This window comes from Sphaeramia orbicularis, chromosome 19, assembly GCF_902148855.1.
Source record: "Sphaeramia orbicularis chromosome 19, fSphaOr1.1, whole genome shotgun sequence".
NCBI classification, from domain to species: domain Eukaryota; kingdom Metazoa; phylum Chordata; class Actinopteri; order Kurtiformes; family Apogonidae; genus Sphaeramia; species Sphaeramia orbicularis.
Window position 1 is genome coordinate 25,107,099 of NC_043975.1, and position 17,234 is coordinate 25,124,332.

Here is a 17,234-nt window from a genome sequence, read left to right on the forward strand (position 1 = left end):
ACCCAGAGGAACTAGATTTGTTGGGTAGGAACCAAACCTAGCATCCCCCCTGCTCCTTCTCCTCCGTGTACCTCCCACCTCCTCAGGGAATCAACATGACTGAGGCTGACTCATGCTAATGAATATGATTATTTTACCCATCTCCGTTGACTTTTGTTAGGATAAAGTATTGCTGAAATATGTATGCCATGTAGTTTTGGGAAGAAGACAATCATGTTTATGCATACTCAGTACCTTTCGAGGGGAGGAAAAACTTTGTACTCAAAGAAGGTTTGTAGTTTTGTTCACAACAGCTAAGTGGATTATTTTCATATTTCCAACTTTAAAATTCTTCCTAAAACTACACAATTTGACTTAAAATCCATTCTGGTTTCCAGCCACTTTCATTTAGAGACCATCGTATTTTTATTTGACAGCTTTCAGGTGGCTTCTGAGGTCACTGAAAGTCGAGGTTTTATGGGCTGTCTGGACTGGACTGCGCTTGTTGGGCATGAGCCTATTCCTCCTGCAAGCATCATCCTGCTTCTCATGATCGTTGTTACTTTACTTCACCTTTAAGATTAATTTTATGTCATCCTTACAGTATTAAAAGTCTGTACTGTATATGATTTTTTTTTTTTTTTCTCAGGAAGCATTTGGTCTGGTTGTACTGATTTAAATGACATTAACTTGGAGCAGTGATGAGGATTTCTTGGTAAGGTGGACAGTAATAAATAAAGTAACATTAATATCTCAACAGTAAAACACCAGGGCATTTGTCATATGTTGGAGAGCATTTTTTCCCACTTTTTTAAATAACTTATCCTCTCCAAACATTATATTCTAATAAACAAATAAATTATTAAGGGATATTAATCCCTTTTAGTTTTTTTTAAGAATCTTTAAAGAACAATGTTGAATAAAAAAATCTTCTAATGCCTTTTCAATAGGGATTCCTCGTGTCCTGTTTTCTACTCTGTTTAGTTCTGTTCTAAAAGGGTCCTTAGCATTGGTAATACTCATCATCCTACTGTTTTGTGTTGCCATCATGCCTGTTGTTTCTAAGGGCTGTGCAGCTTTCTCCCCTCATCCATTATTCCATCATATCTGTCTTGACAAACCATGCCATGCATTCTGAATGTTGACTAAGGAGCAGCATGGTTGTTCACAGCTTTCATAAAAAGGCATCACTGTCACCTGCATAATCACGGATCATTATTCTGTGTATATTTTGACAGAGGTTCTCTGTTTTCTTTTTCATTGAAGCCCTTAGTGATGATAATTTTAATGTTCAATTTAAAAAATAAATTTTCTTAATGTTTTATTAGTTAGGCTCCTCTTGGGCAATTTATTTTAACAATTGGATTCAGGTAGAAAAGATCTGTTTATTTTTTTTACCAGTAGCTCAAAGAAAACTTACTCACTGATGTAAACAACTGGACATAATTGTCACAGTTTTACTTGTGGCATGAATGACATGAAATAACATATCATAATGCATTTATAATTTAACCATACCTTTGTAAAATACCCATTTGCAGACCTGTAATTGTGGAGATTCCTCATTTTGGCTCAATGCGAGGCCAGGAGAGGGAGCTGATCCTACTGCGCAGTGAGAATGGGGAAAACTGGAAAGAGCATTTATACGACTGTAAGACAGACGATCTCAATCAGCTTCTGAATGGGATGGATGAAGGTACGCAAAGCTTAACAAATGCAACTTTTGACAATTTTCTTTTAAAATGGAAAACAGGAAATTGGTTGTTTCAAGGTCTGAAAAATATGCTTTTGTTTGCTTGTTTTCCATTTAGATGTAATTGATGGGATACAAGATTTATCAATATGAATCTACTTTGCTCTTTTTAGAATTAGACAGTCCTGAGGAGCTGGAGAGGAAGCGAATCTGTCGGATCATCACCAAGGACTTTCCACAGTACTTTGCTGTTGTGTCTCGGATAAGGCAGGAGACTAATCAGATGGGACCAGAGGGTGGGACTTTGTGCAGCCAGAGCATCCCATTGGTCCAGGCATCTTTCCCCGAGGGGGCATTAACTAAGAAAATCAAGGTTGGACTGCAGGTAAGAATATGGGATGTTAATTTTTTTTCCATTTATCTTTCTATATTAATAGTTCTCTGGGATCATCTTTTCATTTATTAGTTACACTGGCATAGCCTGCGAGGAGAGTGTATTTAAAAAAAAAAAATTCACATAAACACATGATTCATCTTTGTGTCGTTCCTGAAAGGCTCAGCCAGTGCCTGATGAGACTGTGAAGAAAATCCTTGGTAACCGAGCAACCTTCAGTCCTATTGTCACCGTGGAGCCAAGAAGAAGGAAGTTTCACAAGCCGATCACCATGACAATCCCAGTCCCACCTCTCTCGGGAGAAGGTCTTACCAATGGCTACAAAGGAGACTGTACTCCCTGCCTTCGCCTTCTCTGTAGCATTACAGGTATATGTTTGTGTGGGTTTTTGTACTTTATGGTGGATATTATAAGATAACAGAATTTGGATTGATCTCCACTACTTCAACAGGCTGTTTGAGGGTTAGAACTAGCCTATTAAATACATAAATTCTCATATTACATATATTTTGACTTATACTTTTAGGTGGTACGTCGCCAGCACAGTGGGAGGATATCACAGGCACAACTCCTCTCACCTTTGTCAATGACTGCGTCTCCTTTACCACCAATGTTTCTGCCAGGTAAGACAATCTACATGCACTCAACCGTGATTCTAATCTTTGTGTTTTTGTTCGTTCCATTAATCACCATCCCTGGGGTGTTTCGTGACTGTAATTTGTCTCTCGTGCAGGTTCTGGTTAGCAGACTGCCACCAAATCCCAGAGACGGTGGGTTTGGCCACACAGCTGTACAGGGAGCTGATCTGTGTGCCCTACATGGCTAAGTTTGTGGTGTTCGCCAAGATGAACGACCCAGTGGAGTCCAGACTCAGGTGTTTCTGCATGACAGATGACAAAGTGGATAAGACCCTGGAGCAGCAGGAGAACTTTGAGGAAGTGGCCAGAAGCAAAGACATAGAGGTGCTTTCATAAATGCTCAGTCTGGTGTCAGTTCTGGTGAAAATAGTTTTGCATGTTTGAAAAGTAGTGGCAAATTGTGTTTTATTCATTATCATTTTACTCTTAACATTGTACACGGTTTCATAGTCTTCCAAAGATACCTTGTATTCAGAATCTGTATAAGTGATGTGCAAGGCATCATTAGCAGCGAGCTGGAAAAGCTTTCAGTACTGCCACTTCTACATCATATCATAATTCTTAAACATGCAGATTAATACGTGTCTACTTGTTTTATAAAAGTGTGTTTTCTTACCTGTTGATGTGCTCTTTCAGGTTCTAGAGGGAAGGCCAATCTACTTGGACTGCTATGGAAATTTGACTCCTTTGACCAAAGCGGGTCAGCAGTTAGTTCTCAACTTCTATGCCTTCAAGGAGAACCGTCTACCGTTCTGTGTCAAGGTATTTCAATGCACACTTTGTTTTCATTTCACTATTACTATTTTCCCATCACATGGAGTTATAATGTGGAGTGGGCAGATTGGGAATCACCACGTCATTAAGAATTCAGTGAAGTGAAGGCACAGCAAAAAGGGCACACAAGTGTAGTCATTATTATTAGGTTGTTGCAATGTAATGCTACGCCAGGACTGTAGATCTACCCCCTTGGTGCCCTCTTACACTTCAATACAATGACCTCATACCACAGGCTCTAACCTAGTTCACTCCCTAATGACTACATGTTATTGATCGACCCATTAACTGTCTGTTCTCTAATAAATCCCGTGGCATCATTTGACACTCAGGTCAACTGAGTGTCAAGTGATGATTTTTTTTTTTTTTTTTCTGTTTTATCTGCCTACTATGCTACATCTTGGCCAGGTCGTCATTGTAAATGAGAACTGGTTCTTACTTGACCTACCTGGTAAAATAAAGGTTAAATAAGAATAAATAAAAACTGGTTCAAATGTCATTGTCTGGTCCATAGATGACACCTTATTTACAGCTAAATTAATTAAAATAAAGGCTACAATGGCGAGGTGCCTCCGTTATAACACATGCAGTTATCATTTATAAAAGTTTTATTGGCAAACTATTTGTCTATAACACAGGTGTCAAACATGTATCCCGGGGGCCAAAACCGGCCCGCCAAAGGTTCCAATGTGGGATGAATTTGCAAAGTGCAAGTTAGGGCATCAAACTCTAAAATAATATCATAATAACCTACAAATAATGACAACACCATTTTTTTCTCTTTGATTTAGTGCAAAAAACATTAAATCATGAAAATGTTTACGTTAACAAACTATCCTTTAACAATAAAATGTGAATAACCTGAAAAAATATGAACAACCTGAAATGTCTACAGAAAATTCAGTGCAATTTTAATATTCTGCCTGTTACTAAATGTTTTGTGCCTTTGTAGATCTGATCAATAATGCATATGAATAAATGATAAGTTGAGGCATAATATTGATAAGATTGTACTTATATTTCTTAACAAATTTGATTTTTATCAGGTTATTCACATCCTTTTTGTTTGGATAGTTTGTAAATGTAAATATTGGCATAACTGAATGTCATTTTTTTTTTGCACTAAAACAATTTGGAGTTGTCATTATTTATCGGTTATTGCGCTATTATTTTACTGGTCCGGCCCACTTCAGATTAAATTGGGCTGAATGTGGCCCCCAGAAGAAAATGAGTTTGACACCCCTGGTCTATAATAATGTTTGTAAAAACAAAATACCTAAAATTTATTTGCCAAAAAGCTACTAAACCTTTAGGAAATATATACAGTTGCAAGGACACAAGAAGGGGGTTAAATTGCATGCTCAAATTGAAGCCCATTAGTAATAAGCACCTCTATGTTATAAATGCATGTAGTAAATGAAAGGATGTTTGGTTAACTTCCTGTAGGTCAGAGACCCCAGCCAAGAACCCTGTGGGCGTCTAACTTTCCTCAAAGAGTGTAAGACCATTAAAGGTTTTCCACAAACTGCTGTATGCAACCTGAACATCACCCTTCCAGCAGTGAAAAAGGTAAGGCAACTTGGATTCAGCACCATTCTGTTGTCACCTTCATAACCATACTCATGGTGAGGGTAGTTACAGCCCCCATCACACTGATAGATTTAAGACAGAGAAAGACTATGGCCAAACTGCCGCCACTGTGTCTTTTATCTGTTTAAAGCTTCTCTCTATGTATATTGGTTATCTATGCAGTGGATTCTTGTCATTGGCTGTTTCATTTCTATACTTAACGTTTTGATTTGGGCGACATGCTTTTGGCTGAGGGCCTTTGTGGCTGCCTTTTCGTGGCTTGACTTCATTTGCTGTTTTTGCTTCTGAGTGCTGGCGCTTTCTCCTTTTTGTTGGTGTTCGTTTGGTCTGTGTTTTTATTTTTCTTTTGCTCAGTTTGCTTAAGAGGCTTCGTGGAGCTTCTGTCAGTCACTCCTTTTTCACACCCTGATGTTTCTTTTCCCCCCTGCTTTCCATTATGTTACTCCCCCTGTTTCTGCAATGCATCTTGGGATCCAGGATATGGAATCAGATGCCGAGGATGAGGTAAACCACACCCTCCCCACCGTGTGCTGTCCTCTGCGCTAGATCTATAGCGGCCCTGCTCTGCTCATCATAGCCACATTCTTTCCGCTTCTATAAGAGCAATATAAGCTTTCCTTTTTTAAACGATCTATAGCTGCTCAATTTTGCATGATATTTGATCAGATATATTTTCTGTCCAAACCTTATCCTTTGCACTGTAGAGTATGTGAAGGAGGTGAAACATACTGTACATTGTTTTATGAGAATTTGAGAAAATTGGGATTCATTAACAAATCCTTAAGTTTTGTTAATAATGTGTTAAACTTTTAAGTATTTGTAATTTGAATAATTTAGCATCCTATCCAACTGTAGAGCATTTGCCTCAGTTGGAATAGAAGTATTTACTGTAAGCAATAGCAGCAGTGCTCAGTTACTCTCGTGAAGTGCAGTGAATACTCTTAACACGAGAATTTGCTGCTGTATTATTAAATGCCATAGGTTTTGTTTTTATGTCAATACTAACAATCTTTTGATAGAGATTTGCTTTAATTTGATACTAACATCCAAATGCTGTTAATGTGACAGCATACAATCTAGGATGACCTAGAACTGATAGGTGTTTGTGTTGTTTGCTATTGTTGCAGACTGAAAAGCCAGATCGACGTCATACCTTTGCATCCCTAGCCTTACGTAAGCGCTACAGCTATCTGGCCGAGCCTGCACTGAGTGAGTTTGACATTTTCACTAACAACCCCTTTGATAAATATAATAATGCTAAATTATCATGGAAAACTTAGTTTATTAACAATTTTAATTAACCTTTAAGTTGCGTGATCAGTATATGGATAGATGTGACATACTTAATGTAATGAATGCATATTTCTCACCCTACATAACATGCACTGTCCACATGCTTGTTTACAACATGGTACATATTTTTGCATGGGTCAATGAGTGGTTTATGTTTTGTGCTGTGCTTGCCCACATTGTGAGTTGTACTTCCTCTGGGTTTGTTTGGTTGATTTTCACTGCTGAATTTCTGAAGTTCAAATGCAGCAACATTAAATTTTTCTTTGACTTACCAACATTTGTAAAGGAACGTCAAAGTAAAATTTGATCTTTTTTTTTTCTTTAATATGCCATTTGTCCCCACAGACTTTCAAGCTCTTTTTGGCTTTGTGAAGATGTAGCAGTTTTTGCGGGACAAAATGCATGTTTGGAAGTCTTAAGTTCAGCTTTAGGTGTTTATTTTTTAGTTTTTTACACTCTTTGCTTGTCACAAATGTATTTCAATCTTGCATGAAAAATGGACTGAGACACCAGTTTTTGATATGCATTTTGTCAGATGTTTCGCTATTTTAAAATACAAGGTAAATGGAAATTTCTGCAGCCCATGGCTCTGTTGTATCATAGTGTCTAAATTGTCTTTGAGGCATTATAATTTTTGGACCAAACAGATAAAAGGCACTTAAAACAGCAGACATTAGACCAAGAATCCATGCTGGTTTTAGAACATCTGAAGTCCAAAGAGAGAAGTTGTTTTGTGTTACTCCTAGTGCATTTGTCTTGCCATTTTTCTGTTGTCAACTGTTAGCTGGTATCCATCATCTTTGCCATTGGAATTTACTTTCCTGCTGTATGTGCTTTTTCAGTTGATTCATTATGTTATTTTATTGCTGGTGTTGTTTAAGTCATACCCGTGGTCCTGACTCACACAGGAACATCTTCTTATAAGTTCTTCATTCACTGCTCAAAATATCTGATCTCAGCACTTCATAAAACTAATGCTATTCCTTCCTTGTACCAGGATTGTGTCACTGACCAACTCTTCCTCCTCTGGTCTTTTCTTCCTTCATATTTTTTTCCTCTTTTTTCTTACCCAACATAATTTTCTGTTTATCCACATTCTTTTGATTACTTTTACCATTTGTTCCTCATCATCATTTCTAAACAATTCATCTGAAGAAACAGCAGTTGAGCGAAGCACACCAGCAAGAACACTGCCTGCTGGTTACCCTCACAAACCTGTCTTTCCAACCAGACCTTACCCACCATGGTCGACTGCTCCTATTACCGTCCCTGGCCAAACAAGGCCAGTCGGACTGGGGGGTCCCATCAACTCTTCCACTTCACCGGCAGCCTCACCAGCTGGTTCTCCATTGAAATCTACCTGGCCCTTGCCCTCTACATCCCCTGCTTATCCAGCATCTATCAAAACCACCTTGGGAGCTCCGCCACCAGGACCCAATATGTCATCTCCAGTCAAATCCATTAGTGACTCAGTGTCCTCATCCCCTGTAAGGTCCTGCAGGACTATGGCTTCACCCATTAAAACTGTCGTTCAGCAGGGCCAGTACCCTGTCCAGGGGTCTGCTAGCCTTGTGTCTTCTGGAAGCCCCTCGAAACATGGCACAGATCCAGCATCTATAAAAAGCCTTGCTTCAGCATACACATCAAGGACTTCCCCACTTCACTCACTACCCAATGGGGTACCAGAACGACCAACAGCTCCTAGCTCTACTCCAGTATCGCCAAAGACCTCTTTCAACATGTACAACCTGCCTTTTAAAACAGCTCTGGGGTCCTCAACCGATACTGGAGCACCTACCCACTCTCCTGTTAAAAACATCTCCAGCATGTCTTCGATAAAAACCTCTGTCGACTCAACATTATCATCCCGAGGAGGAAGGTCGTCCCTCTCCTCTCTTTCCTCAGCTGGACAGACCACAATCGCTTCCTCAGAACTGTCCATGATGAATGGCTCAGTATCCCCAGTCAAATATCCTTCCTCCTCCTCCACACCCTCGTCCCCTTCTTCTCGTCTTCTCTCAGAGAGAAGTAGCAGCCTTCAGGAGAGGATTCAGGCCACCACGCAGGCAGCAACTTCTGGCGTCAGTGCAGCCATTAATGAAGCTATAGACTCGTACTCTGTTTCAGGCTACAGCACACTTAAATCACTGTCCTCCTCACGTAGATCTGCAACCGCAAGCTCGGCCTATGGTTCTTTCAGATCTGTAGTTCCCACAACCACCTCTGCAGTTTGTCCTAATAAAGTGACTGTACCTGTATATTCATTAGTAAATGTCATGCCAGAGACCCCTGCCAAACCTGGACCAGGGTCTCTCAAAATGGCATTGCCTGATACCTCCCGTGCCTCATCGTCATCTTCTTCTTTGTCTTCTTGCGTGACCACATCCAAAATAAATTCCCAAATGAAATCCCCTCCATTCATTACACCCCCCATTATCCACCCAACTGCTGCTTCCAATCAGGAAATACTAAAGGATGTAGCAGACATGAAAGAAGATTTAATGAGAATGACAGCAATCCTACAGACAGACACACAGACAGCAGCTAAAACGGTCCAAACGTCACATACTGGTACTCCCAGAGAGACAAAGTTAGAGGATGAGGAGCCATTTACTCTAGTGGAGAAAGTGAAGGAAGATTTAGTGAAAGTCAGTGAGATATTACAGAAAGATATATTGAGTGAGGGAAAAGAGAGAGCCTCAGAAGATGAATGGGAGGAGTTTTCCAAAGATGAAATTGAGGAGGCACAGAGAAGTGTCCTGTTAGAACATTATCCTCCTTTTGATGAAAGCAAACTCCTTCTGAAGCAGTCTATCTCCAGTAAAGACTTGGAGTTGGCTGAAGTAGTAGATTACTTAACAAATGACATTGGTGCTAGCTCGCTCTCCAAAATGGCAGAGTTGAAAAGTAGGTATGAAGAAGAGGTAAAAAGGGAGGGGGAAGAGAAACAGAAACGTGTTCTAAAACCATCGATGACAATACAAGAGCACAAACTCAAAATGCCACCACCAGTCTCAGGCATGCACACTTCTCCCTCAGAAAAGGACTTAAGTAAACTCGCTGAATCATATCAAGGGACAGAGACTACTTTGGAGTCACCTGAGGATCTGTCTCATGAACAGGATAAGAGTCCCCTGTCAGACAGTGGGTTTGAGACCAGGAGTGAAAAGACACCATCTGCACCTCAGAGTGCAGAAAGTACAGGGCCTAAGCCTTTATTCACAGACTCACCTATCCCTCCTTGCGTAACTGAAACTAGGACTGAAGTGGTCCACATTAGGAGCTATGAGCAGCCAGACGAACTATGTGAGCCTGTACTTGCAGAGGAAGCTGCACCTGCTATTCCAGCTATAGAGCCAGATGCAGCCTCTACCGGTACAGTCCAAACCTTACAGATGATGCTGCCAGAGGAAGACTCCATGATGAACAAAAGCATGTGTCTTAAAGAAGAAACCCATATTACCACTACTACTAGAATGGTCTATCACAAGCCCCAGTTGACCGATGGTGCAGAAATGCTAGAGGAAGCCATGTCAGTTAGAGATATCATGAAAGCATTTCAGTCAGGAAGAGACCCATCTAAAGAACTAGCAGGCCTTTTTGAACACAAAGCGAGCCAGGACTCTGTCAAAGGTGATGAACTGACTCCCAGATTTCTTGACAGAGATATAAAATCTAAACCCAAAGTTGAAAGGATAATTGAGGTTCATATAGAAAAGGCACACAGCACAGCAGAGCCAACTGAGGTTATAATCAGGGAAACAAAGAAACACCCTGAGCTATATGTCTATAAAGGAGAACGTGGAATTAAAGAACTCATTGATTATGATGAGGCTCAACAGGAAGAAGAGGAGCTTACTGCTGAGGAATCCTTGCCCTCCTTCTTGGAAACATCTCGGGTCAACACCCCAGTGTCACAGGAAGAGGACAGTCGACCAAACTCTGCCCAGTTAATAGCAGATGACTCATACAAAGCCCTGAAACTATTAAGTCAACATTCTATAGAATACTGCGATGATGAGTTGTCAGAGTTTAGAGGCGAGTCATATAGGTTTGCAGAAAAAATGCTACTCTCTGAGAAGCTTGATGCTTCATCAATGTCTCATTCTGACACAGAAGAACCAACAATTGACAAAAACCGCCGTATCAGTTCTGAGGAGAGTGGTAGCCGCAGTACAGAGCATGGAAGTCCCAAAAAGGAATTTATTTCTAAATCCTCAAAAGATGGGTCCCCTAAAGCAGGTAAATTCATGCACAGAGATGAAGCATCTCAATTTGACAAAGTGACAGTGCTTCATTACTCAACAGAGCAAGGTAGTCCTAAACATGCAGTGTGGATGCGATTCACAGAGGATAAACATGACAAGAGCAGGGAGAAGCTCCTCTATGAGGACAGGGTAGACCAAACAGTGAAGGAGGCAGAAGAAAAACTCAGTGAGGTTTCTCAGTTTTTCCGTGACAAAACAGAAAAGCTGAATGATGAACTGCAGTCCCCTGAGAAAAAGCCTATGAAAAAGGAGATGAAAGAACCAAGGTCTTGGCCAAGCTCAACTTGCAGTAGCCCTGAGAAGACACAGCAGAAACCTAAGACAGGAGTAGAGGGGTTAGGTAAAAGCAAGCTTAGAGAGCCTTCTGTCAGTAAGATGTTTAGCAGCCCCACAGCAACTGAGAAGAGGAGTTCTAGTTTACCAAGCAGTCCTCAGAAAAGTACACTGTCTCATATCTCTGATGATAAACAGCCAACTAAGACCAGTGAGTCTGCACCCTCTTCTCCATTGAAAACAACCTCCAAAGTCAGTGCTGTGAGGATGAAGTTTGAGTCTGCATCTCAGAAACAAACTAGTCCAACCAAAATCCCCCCACCTGTACAGCCAAAACCATCAATAAAAAAGCTACAAGAGAGTAAGCTCCCTGTTTATCAGTTTTTGGCAGGAAAAACATCAAAAACATCAGATGATGAAATGGCCCAAACTGTTGAAAAGGATGTTGAAAAGGATAAACCAACACCCAAGGAAAGTGGTAAAACTGCTTTAACACCATCAGTGTCTAAAGCCCCCAAGCATGCAGAAGACAGCCTAACAAACAATGTCTCAAAATCCTCTTTGCAAAGAAAGATTAGTGAAACTGAGATTGATAAAACTGATAAGGGAAAGCATAGTGGAACTCAGGAAAGCAAAGAAAGCAGTAAAGGTCAAAGACTTCCTGTAGATGACGGTAACAATGTTAAAAAATACCAACAAGCCATAAAATGTGAGACCACTTCTAAAGATGCAACAGCTGAGGGATCAAGAACAGACAATGGAGAGCTACTAAATAAAAACCTTAGAAAAAAGTCAGAGACTCAAATTCCTGTAAGAACAGCATCTCCTACATTAGACAATGACCTCACGAAGAAACAAACAATAACTAAACCTTCACAGATTCCTACATTATCGAAGACTAAAATACAAACAAGTATAGAAAAACCCCCAACAAAAACAGATCTAACGTTTGAAATTTTAGATAATGCCCCCAAAGATTCCAACTCCAATAACCTTCCTAGTCCCAGAGAGGTGCTAGAGAAGGTCATAGCTCCTCCCACAACTGTAACTACCAAAGAAAATTTTAAGGGCATCAAAACTTTACCTGTATATGTGGGTGTCCAGGTGGGCAGGCAGGCAGAGAGGGAAGCCAAGGGTACACTCTATACAGTAAAACAGAAATCAAACAATGGACTTAGTCCCATAAGCCCAGATGATGACACACTAGAACAGGTCTCTTTCATAGACAGCTCAGGGAAAAGCCCCCTTACACCAGAAACCCCCAGCTCTGAGGAGGTCAGCTATGACCTCACTTCACGGACCCCTGATGGCTTTATGGGATTTATGCCTGGGAAACCAAGCCCCATCATGGAAGTATCTGAGGAATCAGAGGAAGAAGAAAAAGTTTTCTCTTTTAAAGAGGCAGTACCAAAAACCAAAATTAGTGCCCCTGACACTCAAGCAGATCTTGCTAATGCCAATAAGCAAGAGACCAAAATGAATGATAATGAACAGAAATTAAATGGTCTCAAAGAGCAAGAAGCAATAGCAAGTGGTAAGAAGGATGAAACAACAGGACAGGAGCCACAAGAAACTTCAAAAGACAAAGGTATTGCATATATTGAGTTCCCCCCTCCTCCTCCTTTGGATTCAGCCTCAGAAACATCAGACGCAGAGAGGAAAGGTTCATGTGCATCTTCAGAGACGGAGACAGAAATGATGGAGGTGAACTTACAGGAAGAACATGATAAGCATCTGCTCACTGAGCCAATCATACGTATTCAGCCCCCCTCACCAGTTCCACCTGAGGCAGATGACAGTCAGTCAAATGCTGAAGAGGCAGAAGACGAAGAGGACGAGTCTATCTTCCAGCCAATCCCTTGTAAAAAATTCACTTTTAAAGTTCCTGAGGAGGAGGAGGAGGAGGAGAAGAAAAAGGAGAAGAGTTCTAAATCTAAAAAACATGATAAGAATGGAAACAGCAAAGAACTTAATGGTGGGACTAATGGCTCCAATGGTACAAATGGTTCCAAAGGTTCAAATGGCAAAGGAGAGGACTATGATTATGAACAGAATGGAAATGACCAGTCAATAACAGACTGTTCAATCGCCACAACAGCTGAATTTTCTCATGACACAGATGCAACAGAGATTGACTCATTAGATGGATATGAACTTCAGGATGAGGATGATGGCCTGTGTGAGCAGGCAGATTTAAGGCTATTTGGCCTCCCAGACAGCCGGAGAGATGTCTGGGCAACTGACTCCTTTAGGTCTACTGACCGCTCTTTCCCTCAGACCAAATTGGAGGTTATTGAAGAGGAGAAAACATCTGAGGAATATCAGAAAGATACTTTCAAAAAAGAAACTCCCTCGAATGGAGAAAAAGCTAATGGTACTAAAAAAGATGGGCAGGATGAAAAACCCTCCGATAAGGAGGGGTTTTCAGACACTTACTTTAGTTATAAATTAGAGGAGGAGTTTAATTCCACTTTTAAGACTGTTGCCACTAAAGGGTTGGACTTTGACCCTTGGCCCAGTAAAGGTGGAGAAGAAGAAGTTGTTGACATGGGAGGGACACGGGGGAGCAATGGTGAGCCTAAGCCATTTGGGCTGGCAGTTGATGACCAGTCTCAGGCCACAACACCAGACACTACCCCGGCCCGAACGCCAACGGATGATAGCACTCCGACAAGCGAGCCAAACCCATTCCCCTTCCATGAAGGGAAGATGTTTGAGATGACACGCAGTGGTGCGATTGACATGAGCAAGAGGGACATGGTGGAGGAGAGGCTCCAGTTTTTTCAGATTGGTGAGCATTACCATTTGGCGGGCAGGTACAGAGTCAGGGACTCAGAAATAGACACCGTAGAAATAGACACCTCCTCACAACAACCACACAAGGATCAGGTTGACACTCAGGATCCAACAGATATCCTCACAGTCCCACAAGTCTCTGTACAGACCACTACAGTACAACTAGAGATATCAAATGGGGCTGGTAGTTGCAGCACATGTAGAGACTTATCTTCCAACACTGAGCCCACATTTTCCACTTTTAGAACAGGATTCAAGTTTTCATTTGATAATACCTTTGATATTTCAAGTAGCAGTTCTAATTGTAGAACACCCTGCACCTTTGAACCTTCTAATTACATAACCTCAGGAACAAACGTGGAAAGTTCTTATTCTGCAGCCTCATGCTATTCAGATTATTCTATCCATAGCACATCAGGAACGAGAAGTTGTTTGAGTAGTAGACCATCAGGCATCATAAACTACTATTCACTCAATCCATCAGGTACATCAGAACATGGAAATCCTTTGGCTCAAGACAACACTTTCCAAAGCACAGACACTTTATCCACAGCTTCACTACAAAATACCAGTCCTAAGAAGGGGCTCAGCAAAAGTAGTAGCAGTATCCCAGATTCCCATTATCTGTGTTCAGATTTTATTCAGGGTGGCAGCGCTATGTTCAACTTGTCTTCTGTAGGACCTACACCACAGGAGGTCAGTAGAATAGAGGCATCCTTTAGCATGCTAGAGATGAACAGCATGGAAGATAGGGTCATTACTAATGTAGCAATAACAAACACTGGAGCCAAAGAGATCAGAAGCCAGTTATGCAAGTCCAGGTTACCGGTTAGGGTGCCTACTCACAAACTATGCACACAGAGTCCAACAGTAGGTAGAAAGAAAGCACAACAAAATGTCAATAAATTAGCAGAGAACAAACACACAATGTATATAGTCAAGAAAAGATTAGATCCTTTTGAGAATGCTTTTCCTAAAACAAGAATTCCAATAATGAAAGCAACAGCATGTTCACCTTGTTTACCTCCAGACCAGAAACAGGTTAGAATGAAATCTGTTTGTAAAGGTTTGAGTATTAACGCTACCAAAAGTAACCAGCTACAAAAAGGCAGATCTAACATCAAACACACATTTAGTATTCAGAAAACCAACACTAGAAATAGAAATGAGGTATTGAAAAAAAAGAGCAACATGCCAACAAATAATGTTAAAACAAAGCCTGTTAGTGCCCACATAGCAGCACAATTGGACCCAGCCACCCTCAAGGAAGGAAAGACACATTTAGAGGAAAAAACACTGCCCACTGAGGATGAAGAAAGCTGCAGCATGAGCACTACCAGGAACACTTCCCTGTCAGAGCCGTCTAGAGCATCTAGGAGCTCCTGTCCTTCACCCACCTCTACCCTCACCTCCACCAGCACCACTACATCAACACCATCTCCTAGAGATGTGAAAGCTGAGGTTGAGCAGGCCAACAGTGAAAGGATGAGAAGGAGCAGGAGGAAGAGTAGGCCGACACTTGGAGAAAAGGCGCAGAAGGAGGAAGGGAGTCAGGTTGATCAACCAATCACGGCTCCTGTCACGGAGAACGAGACTAGTTTGTAACCTCTTTCTAAACACTTGTTTATACGCTATAATCTCTCTATCTCAGATGCATGTAGCTGTTGTGGGTGCCCTGTGATGTGATGTATAAGTGTCGCTGTCACTTCTTCTGTCTTTCTTGTTATCAGTGTCATGTGCTGTCTCAGTAGGTCAGGGAGAGTACGTAGCAGACTTCTGTTCTGGAATCTAAGAATTGATGTCTCTAATTTTTTAGCCAGACAGACGTTTAGTGTCAAGGGTCTCGGTAAATGCACAACAAAAGAGAACCAGTTACCTTATTACAATAATCTTCAGTTAAAGACCTTTGTAACAGACTAGACTAGGCAGAGCAAGTGATGGCTTTACTGTGCAGGATAATGGATATATTATGAAACTAGTTTAAGCGTCAGTACTTTGAGCTACATTTAGAGTGGGTATGCATTGCTTTCTATAACTCTGGAGTATTACAGTGACATGTTTAGGTTCACCCCACACTTGAGATGACTTTGCAGCTCACCACACCACACCACACCACAGTACACCACTCAACCCACTCTAGAAATACAGTAATTGAGATGCAGAAATGAACACATGTGATGGGATATACAGTGCGGCCTTGTGTTTGTTTTGGTCTGTTTGCCTGAGTTGTAGAGATCATTTTGTGGTACTTTCTGGTCTTTGAAATCACTGTGAAAGCAATTCATCAGCTGAACTTGATAATCACAGAATGACAGCTGTAAAGTCGCTTCACAAAATGTTTTCTGGGGACTTGTATCTGAGCTGAGGTTCTCAGCAGCTGGATTACTTCTGATTTCAAGTTGAAGGAATGAATTGCTTCTATCAGTGGGAGGGAATGTTGCCTGATGGTAGAGCGTGTTGTTATTGATGTGATTACCAATATTGTTAGATTCTAAACTAATACTAATACTACTGAACATTTTAGTGTGAAAGTGTGTTTTTGTTTTTCCTTTTCTGGCCTCACACATCCTCATGTTTATGCTTATAGTTATTGTCATCTGCTGTGGTGCTCCCCAAAGTGCTAGCCTTAGTCTAATTACAACCTGTAAATATGGTATGGAAATCTCAGCTATTACAATACACTAGTGTCAAACGTTATTGCAACTCAGAGATGGGAGATAGACTATAACTTCTTGGTGTAGAACAAGTATTCATCTTAACTACACTGAGGATAGTTTGGCCACAAAAGCCATATTTCACAGGTTAGACCTGGGACAGTGAGCTAAAGTTAGTCTTTATTCTTGTTGAAGAGATGATTAACTGCAGACACTGTAGTGTTTAACATGAATATCACATCAGCAATGGCACAAGCTGCCAGAAAGAGGCAACGATTTCAATTTTAGCAGGTAGGAAATTCAGGTATTAGGTTTTATGGTCACTATAAATTTTATATGAGTGATTTAAAACAGACAAACTTTAAGTTCACAATCCCAATTTGTTTGAATAGAAGTAATTTTTGGGAACTACTATGCTTTGTTTTTCATTCATTTTGTGATCACTGTCATAAAATAACAAAATTTATCTTCTTTCTGTCACCGATTCCTGGCTCCCCTCATAACTCAGGCCCTCAGAGTCCCTGTGAGAGAACAGACCTCCGCATGGCAATAGTAGCTGACCACCTCGGACTCAGCTGGACTGGTGAGACCACACACATAAACTTCACTTTTTCACATAATACTGCACACTGAATGATTTAACATATGTCTACTTTGTTTATTGTGGCTATTGACAAGAACCAGAGACTGCAATAATCTTAAATTGGCTTCATCTCAGTTCTGAATTTAAGAACATACTGGAACACTTATGTTTCAAATACAACCCCCACCTTTTTAGTACATTTGTTTTTGACACCCACTTGTATGTGAATCATTTGTGCCCATACTAGATTTGTGTTACAGCATTTGTTGCCATCTGGTGGACATACTGTGTAAAGATGT

The 17,234-nt window shown here is 40.8% G+C and overlaps 1 protein-coding gene across 31 annotated transcripts in view; it reads left to right on the top strand.

The window, feature by feature from the left end:
- LOC115439715 (ankyrin-3-like) overlaps positions 1-17,234 on the top strand; it is a 157,397-nt gene that overhangs the window by 123,950 nt on the left and 16,213 nt on the right. For 25 of the 31 annotated variants that reach the window (XM_030163666.1, XM_030121369.1, XM_030121370.1 and 22 more), the window contains 11 exons: positions 1,521-1,675; positions 1,846-2,057; positions 2,227-2,434; positions 2,593-2,689; positions 2,800-3,028; positions 3,341-3,466; positions 4,925-5,047; positions 5,546-5,572; positions 6,196-6,277; positions 7,517-13,693; positions 16,861-16,935. In XM_030163666.1, coding sequence (XP_030019526.1) covers positions 1,521-1,675; positions 1,846-2,057; positions 2,227-2,434; positions 2,593-2,689; positions 2,800-3,028; positions 3,341-3,466; positions 4,925-5,047; positions 5,546-5,572; positions 6,196-6,277; positions 7,517-13,693; positions 16,861-16,935 — 7,511 coding nt within the window. The remainder of the gene's footprint in view (positions 1-1,520; positions 1,676-1,845; positions 2,058-2,226; positions 2,435-2,592; positions 2,690-2,799; positions 3,029-3,340; positions 3,467-4,924; positions 5,048-5,545; positions 5,573-6,195; positions 6,278-7,516; positions 13,694-16,860; positions 16,936-17,234) is intronic. The other 6 variants (XM_030163662.1, XM_030163677.1, XM_030121366.1 and 3 more) reach the window with 3 other exon arrangements.